Source organism: Oncorhynchus kisutch, linkage group LG6, assembly GCF_002021735.2.
Source record: "Oncorhynchus kisutch isolate 150728-3 linkage group LG6, Okis_V2, whole genome shotgun sequence".
Taxonomy (NCBI): domain Eukaryota; kingdom Metazoa; phylum Chordata; class Actinopteri; order Salmoniformes; family Salmonidae; genus Oncorhynchus; species Oncorhynchus kisutch.
This window is the reverse complement of record NC_034179.2, coordinates 35,787,272-35,812,519: the sequence shown is the minus strand read 5'-3', so window position 1 is coordinate 35,812,519 and position 25,248 is coordinate 35,787,272. Positions and strand designations below refer to the sequence as shown.

The window sequence follows — 25,248 nt, the reverse complement described above, 5'->3', positions numbered from 1 at the left end:
GTGACACGAGCCTACCAGATGAGCTAAATCACTTCTATGCTCAAACACACCAAGACAGTCGTAAAGAGGGCACGACAAAGCCTAATCCCCCTCAGGAAACCAAAAAGATTTGGCATGGGTCCTGAGATCCTCAAAAGGTTCTACAGCTGCAACTGCGAGAGCATCCTGACTAGTTGCATCACTGCCTGGTACGGCAATTGCTCGGCCTCGGACCGCAAGGCACTACAGAGGGTTGTGCGTATGGCCCAGTACATCACTGGGGTTAAGCTGCCTGCCATCCAGGATCTCTACACCAGGCGGTGTCAGAGGAAGGCCCTAAAAATTGTCAGACTCCAGCCACCCCAATCATAGACTGTTCTCTCTACTGTTCTCTTTTTACTGTTTTATTTTTTTTACCTACCTATTGTTCACCTAATACCTTTTTTGCACTATTGGTTAGAGCCTGTAAGTAAGCATTTCACTAAGGTCTACTACACCTGTTGTATTCGATAAACGTGACAAATAAACTTTGATTTGATATACTGTATTCTAGTCCTACTCATCCTATATAACTACTGCTGTACAGACATTTTCTATTTATTTATACACCAGTATTTATTCATTTAATAACATTGCTCGTTCTGATATAGGATGTAAATAAATCAATTGTATGTAATTGCTGGGTATTTCTGTACTTTTGGAGCTGGAAACACAAACATTTCGCTGCATCTGTGATAACATCTGCATATGTGTTCGCAACAAATAAACTTTGATTTGATCCTAGATCAGCAATAATAATCTTGAGAAACTATGAACACCAGCTCTACACTGTGGTCTCTCTCTTCACTTTTTGGTAAATGCTGTTTGTTGTCTTATTTGTTTAGTTGCTTGTTTGTGTGTTTAGCTGTAAACAGAAGCTGTATGCGGTGAAGTTGCCCAACACCAGCATCATCATACCATTCCACAACGAGGGCTGGTCATCCCTGCTCAGGACTGTACACAGCGTGCTCAACCGGTCCCCCCCTGAGCTCATTGCTGAGGTCATACTGGTGGACGACTTCAGCGACAAAGGTACACTGAGACATGCATGGATCCACACACACACACACACACGTGTATACACTGTTCCCTCAGTGTATAAGTGACTCATTTGTTTACCAGCATGTTTGCTGAGGGTTGTCCCGCAGTCATTTATTAACAAGGCCTAGACCAAGACTGCAGCTCTATAGCCTCCGTCAGCAGCTGAGCTCCTCTCTTCCCTTCCCAGCCCCTCTCAGCCCAGCCTTCACCATGCAGTGTTTAATTAATCTTTAATTAGCTCCACCGCCACCCCAACCTCATTGATGGATGTGTTTTCCATTTCCATCACCTCTTAAGGAATTAATTGTTCAGTTCCTTTAAGGTAGGTGCAAAGACATGGCATGAATTTGGACAAGTCACTGGTCCTTTAAGTTTGTATAAGTCATGTTCTTCATACCTTTACTGTGTGTGTGTGTGTGTGTGTGTCACCATTCAAAAGTTTGGGGTCACTTAGAAATGTCCTTGTTTTTGAAAGAAAAACACACTTTTTGTCCATTTAAAATAACATCAAATTGATCAGAAATACAGTGTAGACATTGTTAATGTTGTAAATTACTATTGTAGCTGGAAACGGCTGATTTGTAATGGAATATCTACGTAGGAGTACAGAGGCCCATTATCAGCAACCATCACTCCTGCGTTCCAATGGCACGTGTTAGCTAATCCAAGTTTATCATTTTGAAAGGCTAATTGATGATTAGAAAATCCTTTTGCAATTGTGTTAGCACAGCTGAAAACTGTTGTCCTGATTTAAAGAAGCAATAAACTGGCCTTCTTTAGACTAGTTGAGTATCTGGAGCATCAGCTCAAGTCCTCAGCTTCATTAAGTAGTACCCGCAAAACACCAGTCTCAACGTCAACAGTGAAGAGGCGACTCCGGGATTCTGGCCTTCTAGGCAGTGTTGCCAATAAAAATAATGGATTAAGATGGGTAAAGGAACACAGATATTGGACAGAGGAACTCTGCCTAGAGGCCAGCATCCTGGCGTTGCCTCTTCACTGTTGACATTGAGGCTGGTGTTTTGCGGGTAGTATTTAATGAAGCTACCAGTTGAGGACTTGTGAGCCGTCTGTTTCTCAAACTAGACACTAATGTACTTGTCCTCTTGCTCAGTTGTGCACCGGGGCCTCCCACTCTTTCTGGTTAGCGCCAGTTTGCGCTGTTCTGTGAAGGGAGTAGTACACACCGTTGTACCAGATCTTAGGTTTCTTGGCAATTTCCCGCATGAAATAGCCTTCATTTCTCAGAACAAGAATAGACTGACGAGTTTCAGAAGAAAGTTCTTTGTTTCTGGCCATTTTGAGCCTGTAATCGAACACACAAATGCTGATAGTCCAGATACTCAACTTGTCTAAAGAAGGCCAGTTTATTGCTTCTTTAATCAGGACAACAGTTTTCAGCTGTGCTAACATAATTCCAAAGGGTTTTCTAATGATCATTTAGCCTTTTAAAATGATAAACTTGTATTAGCTAACACAATGTGCCATTGGAACACAGGAGTGATGTTTGCTGATAATGGGCCTCTGTACGCCTACGTAGATATTCCATTATAAATCAGCTGTTTCCAGCTACAATAGTTATTTACAACATTAACAATGTCTACACTGTGTTTCTGATCAATTTCATGTTATATTAATGGACAAAAAAACATGCTTTTCTTTCAAAAACAAACATTTCTAAGTGACCCTGAACTTTTGAACGTGGGTGTGTGGGTGGGTATAGGGACAGTTGAGAAAAGATTGGAAAGGTAGGAGGAGGATTCAAACCCATGCCGACTCTGGCATATTAAAGTGTGCTGGGGTCAGTTAGCGGCTCTAACCACTAGACCACACAGGCCACAAATTACTGGAAATCGTATACAGATCTTGACTTTAATGTCAGTGAGGGGGAAAATCACCTGTTGTCAGGACTGAATCAGCCGCTGGTTAGATGTGGAAGGATTAAAACCAGCAGTGCTGCTGACTGGACATTGAAGACTAGTGTTTGAGTAGGCCTGTTTAAAAATAATTCTACAGTCTGTTTGTGTTCCCAAACACGGTTTAATCAGTTTGAACTATGGAGTCAATGCACGACTCTGAACTCTTACATAATGAATCAGAGGTGTATAAATTCTTGCCCACACTTTCTCCCAGAATATTTAATAATGCATTCTGGCTAAATAGAAGAGTGAATAGGGGTGCTTAGTTATAGGGGTGCAGAATATGTCAGGCCATCATGTGATCTACACACTGCAGTGCAATGTACAAAGATTGTAAATGGTATAGGTCACATTCTATAGACTTTAGCGTGGGGTTGCATAGAGCCTACAGTGCTGCTGAATCACGCACACCGTACTGTATAGCTCCTTCTGACACAGAGCTGTGGACGAGTCATATTTGCTCAGGGAAAATGAACAAATGATTATGCTAATGCTGTCCAATGTGTGATTGCTATTCGGGCTTCTTTATGAAGAAAAAAAGACTTTGGGCTATAATCAATCCAGGTCCTGTGCCAGCCCTGCGTGACTCATTTGCAGCAGTGAGGCCACGGCATTCTTTATACGCCTCCTCCCACCACCAAGTGAAACCACCTAATTTGTTATTTGGTGGTGATTAGCCTTTCCTACTTTCATATCTTCAGTGGTAGCTAGCTAGCCTGTGGTAATGCAGATTTTATTATTTGGATGAATGCACATTGGGGCTCCCGAGTGGCGCAGCAGTCTTAGGTACTGCATCTCAGTGCTATAGGCGTCACTACAGACCCTGATTCGATTCCAGGCTGTATTAGAACCAGCTGTGATTGGGAAACCAATAGGGCGGTGCACAATTGGCCCAGCGTCGTCCGTGTAAGGGTTTGGCCGGGGTTGGCCGTCATTGTAAATAAGAATTTGTTCTTAACGGACTTGACTAGTTAAAATAATAAAACGGAATGGTTTGGTTACAATTGGCTTTTGCTGGTCATAGGAGATATGGAAAACAATGTAGTACTATTGATGAAACGCATGGTAGGTGTTTGTAATCATTAACTAACCTCTCGGTAGCTATGGTAATTATGCCCTAGTGTACATATCAGTACACAACCAACTGCTGCGACATCTGCAAAATGTTTCCAGGCTTTTGTATCATAAGCAATGTTTGATCATTTGTCTTACCTGTGATCTTCATTTTTGTGTTATTCAACCAAACTTTTCTCTTCCTCTTCATTAAGTCACTGCAAAGTCAGTCTTTTGTTGTTGGGCTTTTCAGTATAACTTCCATTTAGCGTATGTTTTCAGTATAACTTCCATTTAGCGTATGTTTTCAGTATATCTTCCATTTAGCGTATGTTTTCAGTATAGAACTGTTTCCCTTGCCCCATCACAGCATTTTCATTTTGAGCATAGTGCAGAAAGCATGAACTAATGAATAAGGGATGCAATGTATATGTTCTGCTGTTCATGTTCCAGACCGAATAAACCATCTGTCTTTCAGTGGATTTAAGGAAATGTAGTATCACAGGATTCATCATGACGATTCATTGCATTTTCACATGACATTTGCAATACCAAATTATTCGTCAGTGTGCGGTAGTTGCATATGGAATTGAAGTACAGTATTTGTCTGAGTGGTTCAAATTAAGAGGTTTTTGAACAACATAACATTTTATTGGTCACATACACATGGTTAGCAGATGTTAATGCAAGTGTAGTGAAATACTTGTGCTTCTAGTTCCAACAGTGCAGTAATATCTAACAATTCCCATCAACTACTTAATACACACATCTAACAAGTAATCTAACAATTCCCCAACTACCTAATACACACATCTAAAGGGGTGGATGAGAATATGTACATATAAATATATGGATGAGCGATGGTCGAGCGGCATAGGCAAGGTGCAGTAGATGGTATAAAATACAGTATATACATGTGATATGAGTAATGTAATATATGTACACATTTATTAAAGTGGCATTATTTAGAGACTAGTGATTGGGTCTCAATGTGGGCAGCAACCTCGGAGTTAGTGATTGCTGTTTAGCAGTCTGATGGCCTTGAGATAGAAGCTGTTTTTCAGTCTCTCGGTCCCAGCTTTGATGCACCTGTACTGACCTCGCCTTCTGGATGATAGCGGTGTGAACAGGCAGTGGCTCGGTTGGTTGTTGTCCTTGATGATTTTGGCCTTCCTGTGACATCGGGTGGTGTAGATGTCATGGAGGGCAGGTAGTTTGCCCCCGGTGATGTGTTGTGCAGACCGCACCACCCTCTGGAGAGCCTTGCGGTTGTGGGCGGTGCAGTTGCCTTACCAGGCTGTGATACAGCCCAACAGGATGCTCTCGATTTTGCATCTGTAAAAAGTTTGTCGGGACTTTGGGTGACAAGCCAAATTTCTTCAGCCTCCTGAGGTTGAAGAGGCGCTGTTACGCCGCCTTCACCACACTGTCTGTGTGGGGGGACCATTTCAGTTTGTCTGTGATGTGTACGCCCAGGAACTTAACACTTCCCACCTTCTCCACTACTGACCCCCCCCTGACCCTGATGTGGATAGGGGGGTGCTCCCTTTACTGTTTCCTGAAGTACAGGATCACCTCCTTTTGTTTTGTTGACTTTGAGTGAGAGGTTGTTTTCCTGACATCACACTCAGTGCACTCACGTCCTCCCTATAGGCTCTCTCGCCGTTTTTGGTGATCAAGCCCACCACTGTTGTGTCATCTGCAAGCTTGATGATTGAGTTAGAGGTGTGCATGGCCATGCAGTCATGGGTGAACAGGGAGTACAGGAGAGGGCTGAGCACACACCGTTGTGAGGCCCTAGTGTTGAGGGTCATTGACATGAAGATGTTGTTTCCTACCTTCACCACCTAGTGGCAGCCCGTCAAATTCCAGGACCCAGTTGCACAGGGAGGGGTTGAGACCCAGGGCCTCCAGCTTGATGATGAGCTTGGAGGTTACTATGGTGTTGAATGCTGAGCTGTAGTCAATGAACATAATTTTTAAATAGGTTTATTTTTGTCCAGAAGGCATAGGGCAGTGTGCAGTGCCATGACGATTGTGTCATCTGTGGACCTGTTGGGGCGGTATGCAAACTGACGTGTGTCTCGGGTGGCCGGTAAGGAGGCGGTGATATGATCCTTGACTAGTCTCTCAAAGCATTTCATGATGACAGAAGTAAGCACTATGGGTGGTAGTCATTTAGTTCAGTTGTCTTTGCCTTCTTGGGTACAGGAACAATGGTAGCCATCTTGAAGCATATGGGGACAACAGACTGGGATAGGGAACAATTAAATATGCACGTAAACACACTAGCCAGCGGGTCTGCGCATGCTCTGAGGACGCGGCTATGGATGCCGTCTTGGCCAGCAGCCTTGTGAGGGTTTTACTCACGTCAGCCACTGAGAAGGATAGGGGGGGCCTGTGTCTTCGTTAGTGAGCCGCGACGGTTACACTGTATTATCCTCAAAGTGGGCAAAGAATGTGTTTGTTTGTAGTCCGTGATTTCCTGTGGACCCTGCCACATCCGTCTCGTGTCTGAGCTGTTGAATTGCCTGTACTGGCATTTTGCTTGTTTGATTGCTTTGTGGAGTGAATAACTACACTGTTTATATTCAGCCATATCTCCAGACCTCTTTCCATGCTTAAATGCGGTGGATCGCACTTTCAGTTTTTCGCAAATGCCTCCATCATCCACAGTTTCTAGTTAGGGTAGGTTTTAATAGTCACAGTGGGTACGACATCTCCAATGCACTTATTTATAAATGCACTCACCAAGTCAGTGTATAGATCAATGTCATTTTCTGAGGCTGACTGGAACATATTCCAGTCCGTGTGATCAAAACAATCTTGGAGCGTGGCTTCCGATTTGTCAGACCAGCGGTGAATGGTTCTCGTCACTGGTACATCCTCGTCACTTGTACCATGGGCCTCCAAGGTACATATCAGCAAGTTGCTATAATCAACAAACCTATTCATTATTAATGGTTTATCTGTTTTTTCCTTTTGTGTAAGAGGCCTGTACATCTACTCATTGTGCCTGCTGTAGGAACACAGATATTTCCCCTTCGTTTATCATCATCATCTCAGAAGACGCATGCAGAGTACTTTACAGCCAGACTAATTTTCCTATTCCGTTCAGCATGTTCTTAATCTCTCCAATCTCCCTCCCATTACGCTGGTTTTCAGGTGGGGTGTTGTCTCTTTTAAGACGGTGTCTCAGAGAACATGAGAATCACCCTGGGCTCATCAGCTCCAGTTTTAGTCTCTCTTTTATAAAAGTCTGCGCTCAGTTCCTGTGCAATCAGGAACAGATGACAGGCCGTCAGATGGGGCCTCAAACCAGCATTAAAATATGCGGTGCACTAAAGCAATTATCGTCAGAAGCCAAATGACGCACATTGTCAGACAAAGCCAGGTCAACTTTGGATGCTTTTAAGCTGCCTGTTTTTACTCATATGCCAATTGTTGCCTTCGTGGTACATTTCCAGTGCATTCAGAAAATATTCAGACACTTGACTTTTTCCACATTTTGTTACATTATAGCCTTATTCTAAAATGGATTAAATAGTTATTTTTCTTCATCAATTTACACACAATACCCCATAATGACAAAGCAAAAAAAGGTTTTTAGAAATTTGTGCAAATGTATTAAAGTAAAATATGGAACTATCACGTTCACGTAAGTATTCATATCTTTTACTCAGTACTTTTGTTGTTGCACGTTTGGCAGCGATCACAGCCTCGAGTCTTCTCGAAAGTTTTAAGTTCCTCGGCGTACACATCACGTACAAACTGAATTGGTCCACCCACACGGACAGCGTGGTGAAGGCGCAGCAGCGCCTCTTCAACCTCAGGTGGCTGAAGAAATTTGGCTTGTCACCAAAAGAACTCACAAACTTCTACAGATGCACAATTGAGAGCATCCTGTCGGGCTATATCACCGCCTGGTACGGCAACTGCTCCGCCCACAACCGTAAGGCTCTCCAGAGGGTAGTGAGGTCTGCACAACGCATCACTACCTGCCCTCCAGGACACCTACACCACCCGATGTCACAGGAAGGCCATAAAGATCATCAAGGACAACAACCACCCGATCCACTGCCTGTTCACCCCGCTATAGCCCATCCAGAAGGCGAGGTCAGTACAGGTGCGTCAAAGCAGGGACCAAGATACTGAAAAACAGCTTCTATCTCAAGGCCACCAGACTGTTAAACAGCCACCACTAACATTGAGTGGCTGCTGCCATACATGTAAAAAAATTATCACTAGCCACTTTAAACAATGCCGCTTAATATAATGTTTACATACCCTACATTGCTCATCTCATATGTATATACTGTACTCGATACCATCTACTGCATCTTGCCTATGCCATTCTGTACCATCACGCATTCATATATCTTTATGTACATATTCTTCATCCCTTTACGTGTGTGTGTGTGTGTGTGTGTGTGTGTGTGTGTGTGTGTGTGTGTGTGTGTGTGTGTGTGTGTGTATAAGGTAGTTGTTGTGAAATTGTTAGGTTAGATTACTCGTTGGTTATTACTGCATTGTCGCAACTAGAAGCACAAGCATTTCGCTACACTCGCATTAACATCCGCTAACAATGTGTATGTGACAAATACAATTTGATTAGATTTCATTTGGAGCTCTGTCAGAGTAACCATCGGGTTCTTGGTCACCTCCCTGACCAAGTTCTAGGAAGAGTCAGCTTTGGAACCTTACCAAATCATGTCCAATCAATAGAATTTACCACAGGTGGACTTCAATCAAGTTTTAGAAACAGCTCAAAGATAATCAATGGAAACAGGATGCACCTAGGGTTGCAAAGGGTTGGAAACTTACCCCGGGGAAATTAACCTGTCTAGCTTGTTTGCCCCCCCCCCCCCCCGCAACAACCAGTGAAAGTGCAGGGCGCCAAATTCAAAACAACAAGAATCTCATAATTAAAATTCCTCAAGCATACAAGTATTTTACACCATTTTAAAGATACAAATCTCATTAATCCAGCCACAGTGTCTGATTTCAAAAAGGATTTACAGTGAAAGCACCACAAATGATTGTTAGGTCACCACCAAGCCACAGAAAAACACAGCCATTTTTCCAGCCAAAGAGAGGAGTCGCAAAAAAACAGAAATAGGGATCAAATTAATCACTAACCTTTGATCTTCATCAGATGACACTCGTAGGACTTCATATTGCACAATACATGTTTTGTTTGATAAAGGTAATTTATATTTAAAAAATCTGAGTTTACATTGGCGTGTTACGTTCAGTAGTTCTAAAACATCTGGTGATATTGCAGAGAGCCACATCAATTTATAGAAATACATAAATGTTGATCAATACAAGTGTTATGCATGGAACTTTAGATAAACTTCTCCTTAATGCAACCGCTGTGTCAGATTTCAAAAAAACTTTACGGAGAAAGCAAACCATGCAGTAATATGAGTACAGCCTTTAGACAACAAAGCAGCCAAAAAGATACCCGCCATATTGGGTAGTCAACATTACACAGAAATAGCATTTTAAATATTCACTTAACTTTGATGATATTCATCAGAATGCACTCCCCAATTCAATGGAATTGCAACCCTCTGCATGCACAGTGCATTCTTCCATCACATGTACAGCTGATTCTCAAGATCTTGCAAACTAATGAGATGCTATTGAGCCCACACTACTACACTGTCTGAGCCAACAATTAAAAAGAAAAGATTAAGATGGACAGAAGAACTCTACCCAGAAGGCCAGCATCCCGGAGTCGCGTCTTCACTGTTGACGTTGAGACTGGTGTTTTGCGGGTACTATTTAATGAAGCTGCTAGTTGAGGACTGGTGAAGCATCTGTTTCTCAAACTTGACACACTAATGTACTTGTCCTCTTGCTCAGTTGGGCATCGGGGCCTCTCACTCTTCTATTCTGGTTAGAGCTATTCTGTGAAGGGATTAGTACACAGCGTTGTACGAGATCGTCAGTTTCTTGGCAATTTCTAGGACTACATCCTTTCTGGTAAGTTTTGATTACAATACTGGGTGGGGTGAATATATTTTATTACATCATTTTTTGTTAACTAGTAAATAGTAGCCTACAGCAAAGTGTGTTTAAATCATTTTTTACTTTTTACCAATTTCTGCTAGTTAGTTTTTGCTACCATGTGGTGTTTAGCATTTTATCTTACAAAGGAGTTTAATTTAACTGCTTAACTATTTATCTGTACATGGAATTGTATTATTATTTTTTTAACTATTTTTTTTCCTTATCTTTACAGGAAAATGCCATGGGCACGATCTAATGTGTGGAGACATTTCACTGCAGCTAATGTACAAAGGACAAGCTGTTTACATTTGCAAATACTGTGCCAAATCATATGTGAAGAATGCAACAAAGATGCAGAATCATCTGGCCAAGTGCATAAAGTTCCCTCAGCGCTCACAACAAGCTAACTCTGACAAAAGTCCCTCTACTTCTATTCGAGTTGAAAATTATGAATCAGCCACCATATCGACAGCAACAGCTCATGGTCCTCCTGGAATCAGAAGTTTTTTTGACTCAATGGAGGAACGTAGTAAGAGAAATGCTGATGAATGTCTACGTATGCAACTGGTTCGCCTCTGATACTCACAGGCAAGGTGTATTGAAAGAGATGTCTGATTTCTTCGCCCAGCATACACCCCTCCAACCAGACATGCTTTATCTACTCATTTGCTGGATGCAGAGTTCAACAGAGTTCAAGTGGCGGTCAAGCAAATCATAGAGAATGCAGACTGAATTGCAATCTTCTCTCGGGTGGTTGAATGTTTGTTTGTGGGTATGGAATAATTTACTACATAATCTCCACCCCTCCGCCAGTATTCTACACGAGCACAGACGAGGGATAAGACACAAATATTAATTTTCACAGTCTGCTGCCTCAGTTTGTATGATGGCAATTTGCATATACTCCAGAATGTTATGAAGAGTGATCAGATGAATGCAAATTAACTGAATCCCCCAAAACCATTTCCACTGCATTTCTGCCCTGCCACAAAAGGACCAGTTGGACATGTATGTTTTGTTTGATAAAGTTCATATTTATATAAAAAAATCAGTTTACATTGGCGCGTTAGATTCACTAGTTCCAAAAACATCAAGTGATTTTGCATAGCCACATCGTTTCGACAGAATTTCTCATAAATGTAGATGACAATACAAGTTATACACATGGAATTATAGATATACCTCTCCTTAATGAACCGCTTTGTCAGATTTCAAAAAAGGTTTACAGAAAAAGCAACCCATACAATAATCTGATACGGCACTCAGAACAGTAGCCAAATTAGCCTCCATGTTGGAGTCAACAGAAACCAGAAAATACATGATAAATGTTTCCTTACCTTTGATGAACTTCATCAGAATCCAGTCCTAGAAATCCCAGGTCCACAATAAATGCTTGAATTGTTCGAAAATGTCTGGTATTTATGTCCAATTAGTTACTTTGGTTAGTGCGTTTGGTAAACAATTCCAAAGTCACAAAGCGCGTCCACTATAACGTGACGAAATGTCCAAAAGTTCCGTAACAGTCAGTAGAAACATGTCAACCGATGTACTGAATCAATCTTTAGAATGTTGTTTACATATATCTTGAATAACGTTCCAACCGGAGAATTAGAATTACTTCAGATGAGCGGTGGAATGCAAGTCCTTCCCCTGTGAACACGCCTGGTGAAAGCATGGTCAACTCGTGGCACTGGTGACTATTTCCTGTCTCATTCGACTCCCCTTCACATTAGTCATCAAAGTTCTAAATGGCCAAAAGCCAGGGAAAATGCAGAGCGCCAAATTCAAATAAATTACTATAAAAATCAAACTTTCATGAAATCACACATGCAAGATAGCAAATTTAAGCTACACTTGTTGTGAATCCAGCCAACATGTCAGATTTCAAAAAGGCTTTTCGGTGAAAGCAAGCAATGCTAGTATCTGAGGATAGCACCTCCGTAAACAAAGAGAGAAACCATATTTCAACCCTGCAGGCTCGACACAAAACGCAGAAATAAAAATATAATTCACGCCTTACCTTTGACGAGCTTCTTTTGTTGGCACTCCAATATGTCCCATAAACATCACAAATTGTCTTTTTGTTCGATTAATTCCGTCTATAGATAGATATATCTATCTGATCCCCCACCATTTCTCCTTCACCCATATCCAGATAGATGTTCTGAAAGAGCTGCAAAATCTGGACACCTACAAATCAGCCGGGCTAGACAATCTGGGTCCTCTCTTTCTAAAAATTATCTGCCGAAATTGTTGCAACCCCTATTACTAGCCTGTTCAACCTCTCTTTTGTATCGTCTGGGATTCCCAAAGATTGGAAAGCTGCTGCGGTCATCCCCCGCTTCGAAGGGGGTTACACTCTAGACCCAAACTGCTTCAGACCTATATCTATCCTACCCTGTCTTTCTAAGGTCTTTGAAAGCCAAGTTAAAAAACAGATTACCGACCTTTTCAAAATCCCACTGTACCTTCTCCACTATGCAATCTAGTTACAGAGCTGGTCATGGGTGCACCTCAGCCACGCTCAAGGTTCTAAACGACATCGATAAGAGACATTGCTGTGCAGCCGTATTCATCGACCTGGCCAAGGCTTTCGACTCTTGTCAATCACCACATTCTTATTGGCAGACTCGACCGCCTTGGTTTCTCAAATGATTGCCTCGCCTGGTTCACCAACTACTTTGCAGACAGAGTTCAGTGTGTCAAATTGGAGGGCCTGTTGTCCGGACCTCTGGCAGTCTCTATGGGGGTGCCACAGGGTTCAATTCTCGGGCCGACTCTTTTCTCTGAATACATCGATGTCGCTCTTGCTGCTGGTGATACTCTGATACACCTCTACGCAGACGACACCATTCGGTATACTTCTGGCCCCTCTTTGGACACTGTGTTAACTAACCTCTAGACGAGCTTCAATGCCATACAACTCATGCATGCTATTCAACCGATCACTGCCGCACCTGCTCGCCCGTCCAGCATCACTACTCTGGACGGCTCTGACTTAGAATACGTGGACAACTACAAATACCTTGGTGTCTGGTTAGACTGTAAACTCTCCTTCCAGACTCACATTAAGCATCTCCAATCCAAAATTACATAGACTTCAGTGATGTCATCTATGAAATAGCTTCCAACACTCTACTCAACAAACTGGATGCAGTCGATCACAGTGCCATCCGTTTTGTCACCAAAGCCCCTTACACTACCCACCATTGCGACCTGTACGCTCTCATTGGCTGGCCCTCGCTTCATATTTGTCGCCAAACCCACTGGATCCTGGTCATCTATAAGTCTCTGCTAGGTAAAGCCCCACCTCATCTCAGCTCACTGGTCACCATAGCAGCACCCACTCGTAGCACGCGCTCCAGTGGGTATATCTCACTGGTCACCCCCAAAGCCAATTCCTCCTTTGGTCATCTTTCCTTCCAGTTCTCTGCTGCCAATGACTGGAACGAATTACGAAAATCTCTGAAGCTGGAGACTCGTATCTCCCTCACTAACTTTAAGCATCAGCTGTCAGAGCAGCTCACAGATCACTGCACCTGTACATAGGCCATCTGTAAACAGCCCATCTATCTACCTACCTCATCCTCATACTGTATTTATGTATTTATTTATTTAGTTATCTTGCTCATTTGCATCCCAGTATCGCTATTGGGCAGAAGATGAATGTGCAATCTACCATTCCAGTGTTTAATTGCTATATTGTAATTACTTCGCCACCATGGCCTATTTATTGCCATAACTCCCTTATCTTACCTCATTTGCACTCACTGTATATAGACTTTTTGTTTTCTTTTGTTCTACTGTATTATTGACTGTTTTTGTTTATTCCATGTGTAACTCTGTTGTTGTATGAGTCAAATTGCTGTGCTTTACCTGGGCCAGGTCGCAGTTGCAAATGAGAACTTGTTCTCAACTAGCCTACCTGGCTAAATAAAGGTAAAATAAAAATGTTTGACAGTCTCCTGGAGGGAAAGGAGTCTCTCCAAGAAAGTGCCATATCACAGTCTGCCAATATGGACAGCCCCATCAAGAGGATCCTCCTGGATTATGTATTTTTGGTGAGAGTGGTAAGCTGCCTGAAACTCCTGAAACCTATAGCAGTAGCCATTGAATGGATTTAGGGAGACAGTGCCATCCTGTCTGATGTTCAGATTCTGCTTGCAGATATAATAGAAGAAATCTGTACTGCCCTGCCCACTTCACTGTTGCTCCAAGCAGAGGAAACTGCAGTTCTAAAATGCATCAAAAAGCATTGATACAGCAGTGATACCCATACACGCTGCAGTGTACATGTTGGACCCCAAGTATGCTGGCAAGAGCATCCTGTCTGTCTGGTGCGAGATCAACAATGCCTATGGTGTTATCACTACTGTGTCTCACCACCTTGGCCTGGATGAGGGCAAGGTTATTGGCAGTCTAGCGAAGTACATTTCCAAGCAAGGGCTTTGGCATGGAGATGCAATAAGGCAGTCGTACCAACATATCTCATCAGCCACCTTGTGGAAGGGACTTTGTGGATCTGAGGATCTTTCCCCTGTTCCCTCCATCATCCTCCAAATCCCTCCGACTTCAACCGCCTCGGTTTGCAGCTGGTCCTTGTTTGGGAACACACACACCAAAGCATGCAACAGGCTGACCAATACAAGGGTTGAAAAACTGGTGGCCATCCGGGCAAATTTGTGTTTTTTTGAGCCTGACACGAGCCATCCTCAACAAGGTTGGAAAGTGACAGTGAAGATGAGGCCTCAGAGTCTGATGTTCAAGAGGTGGACATTGAGGTCATCCAGGGAGAAGACATGGAAGCCTGAGAGGAAGACAACCAAAGCTCTAGTTTCTACTAGACTATCATTTTACAGATGTGTGTTAAATGTTTTTGGGAGATGCGATGGATCATTCAATATTCCCTTTTGTTGTTCAGTGAAATCATCCCATGTGAAGAGTCAACTCATTTAATTTGAATTTAAATTCGTAACTAAATATTTTTTTAGGAAGGAATTAATGATTTGAAATTGTCTACTTAGGATAAGGTAAAATGTTTGTCTCCATATGATATGGTTATGTTCAATCCAAAAAACATCTACATTTAAATTGTATTAATATCAATTTGCATATTTCCATTAATTCCCACGGATAGTTTCCACCTGCTGAATATTCCCCAAAATGTGCAACCCTAGATGCACCTAAGCTCAATTTCGAGTCTCATAGCAAAGGGTCTGAATACTTACAGTACCAGTCAAAATTCGGACACACCTACTAATTCCAGTTTTCTTCTTTATTTTTACTTCATTGTAGAATAATGGTGAAGACATCAAAACTATGAAATAACACAGAATCATGTAGTAACCAAACAGGTGTTAAACAAATCAAAAATATATTTGAGATTCTTCAAAGTAGCCACCCTTTGCCTTGATGACAGCTTTGCACACTCTTGGCATTCTCTCAACCAGCTTCATGAGGTAGTCACCAGGAATGCATTTCAATTAACAGGAGAAACGAGAGTCCATCACTTTAAGACATGAAGGTCAGTCAATCAGGAAGATTTCGAGAACTTTAAAAGTTTCCTCGAGCAGTCGCAAAAACCATCAAGCGCTATGATGAAACTGGCTTTCATGAGGACCGCCACAGGGATGGAAAACCCAGAGTTACCTCTGCTGTAGAGGATAAATTCATTAGAATTAACTGCATCTCAGATTGCAGCCCAAATAAATGCTTCAGAGAGCAAGTAACCTACACATCTCAACATCAACTGTTCAGAGGAGACTGCAGGAATCAGGCCTTCATGGTCGAAATGCTGCAAAGAAACCACAACTAAAGGACACCTTTAAGAAGAAGAGACTAGTTTGGGCCAAGAAACACAAGTGATGGACATTAGACCGGTTGAAATCTGTTCTTTGATCTGATGAGTCCAAATTTGATGTTTTTGGTGCCAACCACCATATTTTTTTGAGACGCGAAGTAGGTGAACGGCTGACCGCCGCATGTGTGGTTCCCACTGTGAAGCATGGAGGAGTAGGTGTAGGGGTGCTTTGCTGGTGACACAATTTTATTTTGAATTCAAGGCACACTTAACCAGCATGGCTAGCACAGCATTCTGCAGCCATACGCCATCCCATGTGGTTTGTGCTCAATGGAACTATAATTTGTTTTTCAACAGAACAATGATGCAACACACCTCCAGGCTATGTAAGGGCTGTTTGACCAAGAAGGAGAGTAATGGAGTGCATCAGATTACCTGGCCTCCACAATCACCTGACCTCAACCCAATTGAGATGGTTTAGGATGAGTTTGACCGCAGAGTGAAGAAAAAGCAGCCAACAAGTGCTCAGCATATGTGGGAACTCCTTCAAGACTGTTGAAAATCTACACCAGCATTGCTTGCTGTTTGGGGATTTAGGCTGGGTTTCTGTACAGCACTTTGAGATCAGCTGATGTAAGAAGGGCTTTATAAATCAAATTGATTTGATTTGGCTACTTTGAAGATTATATTACATGATTCCATATGTGTTATTTTATAGTTTTGATGTCTTTACTATTATTCTACAATGTAGAAAAATGTTTTGTCATTGTGGGGTATTGTATTTAATCCATTTTGGAATAAGGCTGTAAGGTAACAAAATGCTGAAAAAGTCACGGGGTCTGAATACTTTGAATACACTGTATTGACTTATTTTCTCACACTAGTATGACAACCTAGCCTGCTCTTCATTCCGATTGCACAGTCCCCTCTCATTCTACTTCTCCCTTCCTCTATCAGGCTCATCTCCCCTATCTGTCTGTCTCTTCCGCCCACGCGTACATTGTGTTGCCAGGTCTGTCTTGTGGGCAGCTCTGATTTTCACTGAGCAGCTGAGGCGGAAGGTTGGAGTCAAAGCAGCACAATCAGCACTGACACTTTCTCTCTCTTCCTATCTTTTCCTCTTTTTTTTCACTCGCCATTCCTCTCCACTCTCCCTCCTGGACACCCAGGTTGGTGGACACCTGAGGTGGAAGGGAGCTGTTACTGCGGTGGAACGGCTGTGCCAGTGTCAGACTGTCACCTCAGGAATGGGGAGGTTAAATGCCAGGGACTTTTTGTCCTGTGCTTGAGCCCTGTGCTTGAGCTCCGTGCCCACTGTTGTCAAGCAGCGTTGGTCAGGGAGTGCAGGTGATTTCACGATGCAGACAGGACAGCGCTCAGCACAGGAGGTTGTTCTGCCTGTCAGATCCTATGCAGTAAGTTGTCTAGTGGGTTGTTGGGGCTGTACAGAGAGGATGACAGACAGTGCCAAGGGCGCTGACCAAAATCTTTGTGTGAGGTCGATCAGCTGATCTTTTCCCCTGTCCCATATTGCATCATCATGTTCTGCTTTTGTAGGGATCAGATTTGCAAAGCCCCTTAATCTACGTGTCATGAATCAGAGCGCTCAGGGTTTTACTTTCTCTCACAATTTCACATATTTTAAACTGTTGCTCTACTTCTCGTCATCCCCCGCAGCTCCTGTCAGAAAGGTGGGCTTGGATTTTTCTCCAGGTTGACATAGCCACCAGGCAGGGCCAGACTACTGCATTTGGGGCCCTGGGGAACCTAACTCCACGGGGCCCCCCCAACACATTTATTTTTATTTTTTATATATATATTATAATTAAGAAACCATTTTTTGGGGGGTGGTGCATTTCAATACATTTTGCCCTAGAGCAGAGGGAAATGTAGTTTCATAATGCTATTCTACACATTGTGTGTTGAGGCAGAGAGACAATTTAGCAGTTTTAAAGCAAATTTCTTGCAATTCTACAGTTTGCCATGGTGCAGAGAACAATGTGCTGTTTCTATTACTGATCTCATGCTGTTCTTCACATTTTCTCATGCTGTTCTTCACATTTTCTCATGCTGTTCTTCACAAGGATGAGAGAAAATGTTGCAGTTTTGAAAGCTAATTTACTACAGTGCAATACATTATCGCATTGCATATGATGTGTTCGTATGTAATCTGGGGCCCCACCACCTCCAAGTGTTTTTAGTTTTAGTTTTTGTGGTAGGGGACCACCTGGAGGTCAGGGGCCCCGGGGCACGTGCCCAATCGGTAACCTGGTCCTGCCACCAGGCTGCCACACTATTCTCCCATGTGGGATACTGTCACGCAGCTGTTTGACTGATGCCGCTGTCTGGCCCTCTACCACTAGCCATTTTCATGGAGATTTCACCCTAATTGATTTAATCCGTCCATTGTTCCATTCCCCCCTATAAACGCCACACCAGATCCATAACCAGTCTGTGACATGGGGCTTTAGTGCCACTACGTGAGCTCATACCGGGACTCGCAATGCCACTAAAATGGCCCTCTGTCTAAATGGGGCTTTATTTTATTGGGGAGTGTTTGACAATGCGGCACCTGGTGTTTCCATCATTGATGGGGGTTTGTGACATCCCCATCCGTCTAGGCGGGACTGCTCCGTGCATCGAGCGGCGCTCTGTGATGGAGGCCTGTCATTGGCAGATTGATCGTCCAATTACTCGCACACTCTCGAGCCCCTGATGGGATCAATTGAGTGAACGGCTGCAATGCATCAGACCCCCCCCGTCCCCGTCCCCCTACCCGATTTACACTCGTCCCCGTCCTGTCACATGCACCTCTCTCTCTTCCTTTCATCCTCTCTTTTGAGCCTCTTTCGCTCCCTTTCTTCCCTCCACTGGCACTCAATCACTTGTCATGGCTTTCTGTCAGCGGAGCCAGAGCACCTGATACCCTAGTTGTAGCTTTCTGTCTTGGAACTGCAGTGTTCCCTGCACCATTACATTTAGATAACATTTATGGGTTGAATTTGTAGTTATTTCCAAAATATTTACTGACCTTCAGCAAGCACATTTTTAAAAAGTATTCATTTGGCAGAAGGAAGTATGGAGGCTAGTTCCAAACAATCTTCAGTCCGAGAAGTAATTCAGAAGATTTATCTAGCGGTCATAGCGGGGTTGTTGTGGCTAAGACTGTATAGGACATTCCCTTCTGCGTTGTCTTATAGTACATTAAATCTAAACTCCCTGTCTAATCCACAGCAGTGTACACAGTCTAGTAGCATCTATCTGCCTTCCATCTCCCTGCTTCACAAACAGTGTGTTTAGGTAGTCGGTAGAAACACTGTCCGACCTGCACTAACACATACATGTCTGGGAAGATGGCCTCCATATTGCTTTGTGGCCTCCCTGTTCTGTCAACACCCTGTTGTCTTATCTGTGTCGCCATCAGTCATAACCAACTCCACATAAGGCTCAGGGGCATCGTTTTGAACTTGTTTCTCTCCCCCGACGCAACACTGCTGCTGTGTTGTTCTCAACATGTTTCTCTCCTCCGATGCAACACCACTGCTGCTGTGTCATCTGATGACTTAAACCCCGGCGGGTCCTATTTTTAATCATCATTAAGCAACAGTGAATTAAGGGGAGGTTCTATAATCTTTGTGTGCCCTCTTTACCAGAGACAGCTGGCAGTAGGGGTGGAGGCACTTTGAACTGTTTTATCACTCCCTGTGAAATCTGTCAAATGGAGGGGGGGAAGAGACTTTGAGATGGAGTGAGAAACTCTGCACACCCAATGGAGAGAATTTGAAGGGAGAGATGGATTGCATTTGAGAGTTGGGAAAAAAACACTAACTGCAAGGGGAGGTGATGGACCTTAAAGAGAGGACAATAGGCAGTCTGTAGCCTAGTGGTTAGAGCGTTGGACTAGTAACCGAAAGGTTGCAAGTTCATATCCCCGAGCTGACAAGGTACAAATCTGCCGTTCTGCCCCTGAACAGGCAGTTAACCCACTGTTCCTAGGCCGTCATTGAAAATAAGAATTTGTTCTTAACTGACTTGCATAGTTAAATAAAGGTCAAATAAAATAAAAAAATAGATGGTGATGATATAGACTGAGTGTACAAAATCCACCAACCTGCTCTTTCCATGACAGACTGACCAGGTGAAAGCTATGTTCCTTTCTTGATGTCACTTGTGGGGGAGGGGGGCCACAAAACTCAATATTAGGAAGGTGTCCTTAATGTTTTATACACTGTGTATAGAGCGAGAGAGAGACCAGAGAAGTGATGGTGAGAACAGAGGGCTGCCATGCTTTGTGATGAATGAAAGTCAGGCCAGGCTGCATTAATCACACTGTGGTGGTGATGTGAGCAGATGCACTGAAGATGGGCAGCCCAGCTCTTCCTGCCCAGCATTATTAAAACCCCTTCACCTGTCTGTCTGATGCTTGCCTCATGCCTCCTTGCGTTGGCTAATTATCAAGCTTAGTTGCTCGCTTGGGGGGGGGGGGTTGTCTCGCTCTTCATTAGGCTGTAATTGAATTTTCCCCAACACATACTGTTGATGTGATCGACATCCCACACTTCATGCACAGCAGCTGTACTTTACCTATAGCTACACCTATCCTTCTCTTATCCTTCTCTATTCCCCCTCTATCCTTCCCTATACCCTCTACCCTTGCCGTTCCCTCTATTCTGCCAGATACCCTCTATTATACCTTCTTTCTACCCTAAACAAGGTCACAGTTTGTCTGGCCCAGGCACGAAAAGGGAGGTGGTGGTGCCTGTTCATAGACACCTGTTTGCTAGATGGAGTGAAACCGTATTCATCGCTGCCTTTTTACGGACAGTTGTCTTTAAAGCAGTTAACCACATTATCTCATTCATCTCAAGTAATGTGAAGGAATGAATGCGTTTTACTAGAGATCGCCTGTTTTTAATCGGCATGGCCTATTTCAAGTTTTCATAATAATCGCTAGTCTGCCTTTTTGAATGCCAATTATGGCCAATTACATTGCAGTCCACGAGGGGACTACATGGTAGGCTGACCACCTGTTTGCGAGTGCAGCATCAAAAGGACCTTGTGGCTGCAAGGAGAAAAAAGTTAAGTTGCTAGCTAGCATTAAACTTGTCTTATAAAAAACAATCAATCTTCACATAATCAGTAGACATGGTTGATATTACTAGGTTAACTAGCTTGTTCTGCGCTGCATATAATCAATGCAGTGCCTGTTAATTTATCATCGAATTACAGCCTACTTCGCCAAACGATGATTTAACAAAAGCGCGTTCGCAAAAAAAAGCACTCATTGCACAAATGTACCTAACCAATAAACATCAATGCCTTTCTTGAAATCAATACACAAGTATATTGTTTTAAACCTACATATGTAGTTAATAGAAATTCATGTTAGCGGGCAATATTAACTTGGGGAATTGTCACTTCTCATGCGTTCAGTGCAAGCAGAGTCCGAGTATATGCAGCAGTTTGGGCTGCCTGCCTCGTTGCGAACTGTGTGAAGACCATTTAGTCCTAACAAAGACCGTAATTAATTTGCCAGAATTTTACATAATTAGGACATAACATTGAAGGTTGTGCAATGTAACAGCAATATTTAGACTTATGGATGCCACCCGTTAGATAAAATATGGAACGGTTCCGTATTTCACTGAAAGAATAAAAGTTTTGTTTTTCGAAATGATCGTTTCCAGATTTGACCATATTAATGACCAAAGGCTTATATTTCTGTGTGTTTATTATATTATAATTAAGAATATGATTTGATAGAGCAGTCTGACTGAATGGTGGTATGCCGCAGCAGGCTTGTAAGCATTCATTCAAACAGCACTTTATTGCGTTTGCCAGCAGCTCTTAGCAATGCTTGATGCACAGCGCTGTTTATGACTTCAAGCCTATCAACTCCAGAGATTTGGCTGACAATACTATAGTGCCTATAAGAACATCCAATAGCCAAAGGTATATGAAATACAAATGGTATATAGATAAATGGTCCTATAATTCATATAACTATAACCTAAAACCTTTTAACTGGGAATATTGAAGACTCATGTTAAACCACCAGCTTTCATATGTTCTCATGTTCTGAGCAAGGAACTTAAACGTAAACATTTTTACATGGCAGATATTGCACTTTTACTTCTCCAACACTGTGTTTTTGCATTATTTAAACCAAATTGAATGTGTTTCATTATCTATTTGAGACTAAATTGATTTTATTCATGTATTCAAGTTAAAATAAGTGTTCATTCAGTATTGTTGTAATTGTCAATATTACAAATATATATGTAAAAAACGTCTGATTTAATGAGTATCGGCTTTTTTGGTCCTCCAATAATCGGTATCGGCATTGAAAAATCAATCAGTCGACCTCTACTTTTTGCCATTGGGTTATTCATTAGCCCCTTTTGTATTTTTGAAGAGCTCTTTCAGGGGGCTGGGAGCCTCGGCTGCTGTGTTTATGCAAGCCATCTGTAGTCGATGGCGTGAGCATGTTTTCACTAAGCAGTTATTTTTTTGTTTTTTCATTTTAGTTTATTCTGGGGCAAGGCTCATTCGCCGCGGCTCATTAAGATCTGTAATGGTAGAAATAAGTGTTGGCATTAGATTGGCTTAATGGGGGCATTGTTATCATCATCCTAACTAACCATTATGCACCTTTCATAAAGAGCGAACGAGTGAGAGAGCAAGTTTTATTTTTTTAAATTCTATTTTAATAGCCCAACCCTGGGGAGCAGAAGGCCCATTTCCTGCTGTTCTGCTAATGGGAGCAGCTCTGGGTAGAGGGAGGCTTCAATCAGAGGACCAGCCGAGTGGTTAGAGCAGCCCACTGGTGACCCGAAGGATATTGGCTTCACTGTTCACTCTTTGGTGGGGAACAGCTGTCCTACCCCTACAGCAAAGTACTTTGCCTCAAATGCCCCAATTTAAAAACTCTCACTTCGTAATGATTTTTTTTTTTTTACGTGCTAAGGAGGCTGATAAGTCGCCCTGGAAGAAGGGAGGCAGATCTCTGCTAAACAAATAAATGATAGCTGCGTTCTAGTGCATTTATATCTTACCCACTACTCCGCTCAGAGTATGGGCTCATGAATATTTCATAGACACATTTTTCTCTTAGCAGGAAATTATATTTAGAAAATGAACAAACAGGGATTTGATTATCTCAACTGGTTTGAACTCTGAGCGCTAGCGGAGCTCCAATACTTTACTTTGCAGCTTCAGAGGCTCAGAATTGTGGAGCTCACCATCCGTCCTCAGACGTTTTAGGCATGCGTGAGACTGAAAATGTAGGAATGTATGTGTGAATGATATTATCAATGTTTCAAAAGTATCTGACTGTTAAGGTCAGGAAGTGTTTTGGTTCCTACGCAACCATTTGCCATTTAACTCCATTCCAGTTAGAAATGCAGCTCATCACTGATCAGCCTGTTTTCAAAAATGTATTGTACGTCTGTGTGCAGTCAGTGCTCATAAGTAAAATATCTGATCATGCCCCACTACCTGTTTACTCCTGGTGTATTTCCCGCAGTACAGGGGTCATCCAAATCCATTGGACAGAAAATAGGAAGCTTTTCAGTCTCCCAAGCCAATCATCTTTATATAACTTTTAATGTTAGCCACACACAAAATCCTTCAAATGATTGCAGCATGCCCAGGGAGAATTTAGTGTGATTAAGTTCTAGGAATGGGCATTGGACATTTTTGGGCTGTTTGAGTACTTCATGATTTTTTTTGAGTGCTCCAATTATTTTTTTACCCAAGGCACACACTGGAAATAAGTATGTGCGCATTAATCTATAGGCCTCTGCCAACAGTGCCTAACAATGCTTAATTTATCAAATCCTAATTTCTAAATTGCCCCATATACAGTGCATTCGGAAAAGAATTCGAACCCCTTGACCTTTTTCGACATTTTGTTACGTTACAGTCGTATTCTAAATTGTATTGAAATTTAAATAATGTATTACAAATAGACATTTCACATAAGTATTCAGACCCTTTACTCAGTACTTGGTTGAAACACCTTTGGCAGTGATTCCCGCCTCAAGTCTTCTTGGGTATGAGTTTCTCCCTTCTCTGCAGATACACTCAAGCTTTGTCCGGTTGGATGGGGAGCATTGCTGCACAGCTATTTTCAGGTCTCTCCAGGTCTCTCCAGAGATGTTCAATCGGATTCAAGTCCGGGCTCTGGCTGGGACACTCAAGGACATTCAGAGACTTGTCCCGATTCCACTCCTCATCCTTTGTCTTGGCTGTGTGCTTAGGGTCATTGTGGTGTGAACCTTCACACCAGTCTGAGCGCTCTGGAGCGGGTGTTCATCAAGGATCGCTCTATACTTTGCTCCGTTCATCTTTCCCTCGATCCCGACTAGTCTCCCAGTCCCTGCCACTGAAAAACATCCCCACAGCATGATGCTGCCACCACCATGCTTCACCATAGGGATGGTATTAGTCAGGTTATGAGTGGTGCTTGGTTTCCTGCTGACGTGATGCTTAGCATTCAGGCCAAGGAGTTCAATCTTGGTTTCTCAGACCAGAGAATCTTGGCAAATTCCAAGCGGGCTGTCATGTGCCTTTTTTACTGAGGAGCGCCTCTCTCGGAGCTCTACGGACAATTTGCTCAACCTCATGGCTTGGTTTTTGCTCTGACATGCACTGTCAACTGTGGGAACTTATATAGACAGGTGTGTGTGCCTTTCCAAATCATGTTCAATCAATTTTATTTATAAGCTATAAAAATAATTGCACACTCAAATAACATTTTATTGGTCACATACAATTGATTAGCAGATGTTATTGCTGGTGTAGCGAAGTGCTTGTGCTTTTAGCTCTGACAGTGCATTAATATCTAACAAATTACACTATATACCCAATACACACACATCTAAGTGGGAATGAATTAAGACTATATACATATGGATGAGTGATGTCAGAGTGGAACGGTTTTAGTATAGAATACAGTATATACATATGAGAGAAGTAATGCCAGATATGTAAACATCAAATGAATTAGATACCGTAGAATAGTATTGAAAACAGTATACACATATGAAATGAGTACAGTGGTTGCTCCACTAAAGGTTTTGTGATTATGCTGCTGGACTTAGATTATTTGTGGTTTAGTATGGTACCCTGCGTCACCACTTCATTGCGCCAGACCAGCGCAAGGGGGTGTTAGAGCACTGATTATGCTTTTGGGTCCTACTGTGTCTCTAACTGACAATGAATGGGTGACATAAACCTAAATAGAAACTGATAATTGTGCACGACTTCAGTATTACTTACTAAAACACTAAGGATTTTATTTTGGTAGGATTGTTTTGCTCTTACTGTAGCCCACTGTGTTACAGATGCTGGTTCAATACCCGTGGCGACCTCAACTGAGAGACCCATGAGATGACT

The 25,248-nt window shown here is 42.6% G+C and overlaps 1 protein-coding gene across 1 annotated transcript in view; it reads left to right on the top strand.

Annotated features, from left to right (window-relative positions):
• The window catches only part of LOC109892761 (polypeptide N-acetylgalactosaminyltransferase 10), a 135,308-nt gene that overhangs the window by 62,328 nt on the left and 47,732 nt on the right, over positions 1-25,248 (top strand). Inside the window, exon 4 of the mRNA XM_020485524.2 lies at positions 884-1,050. Within this exon, the coding sequence (XP_020341113.1) occupies positions 884-1,050 (167 nt within the window). The remainder of the gene's footprint in view (positions 1-883; positions 1,051-25,248) is intronic.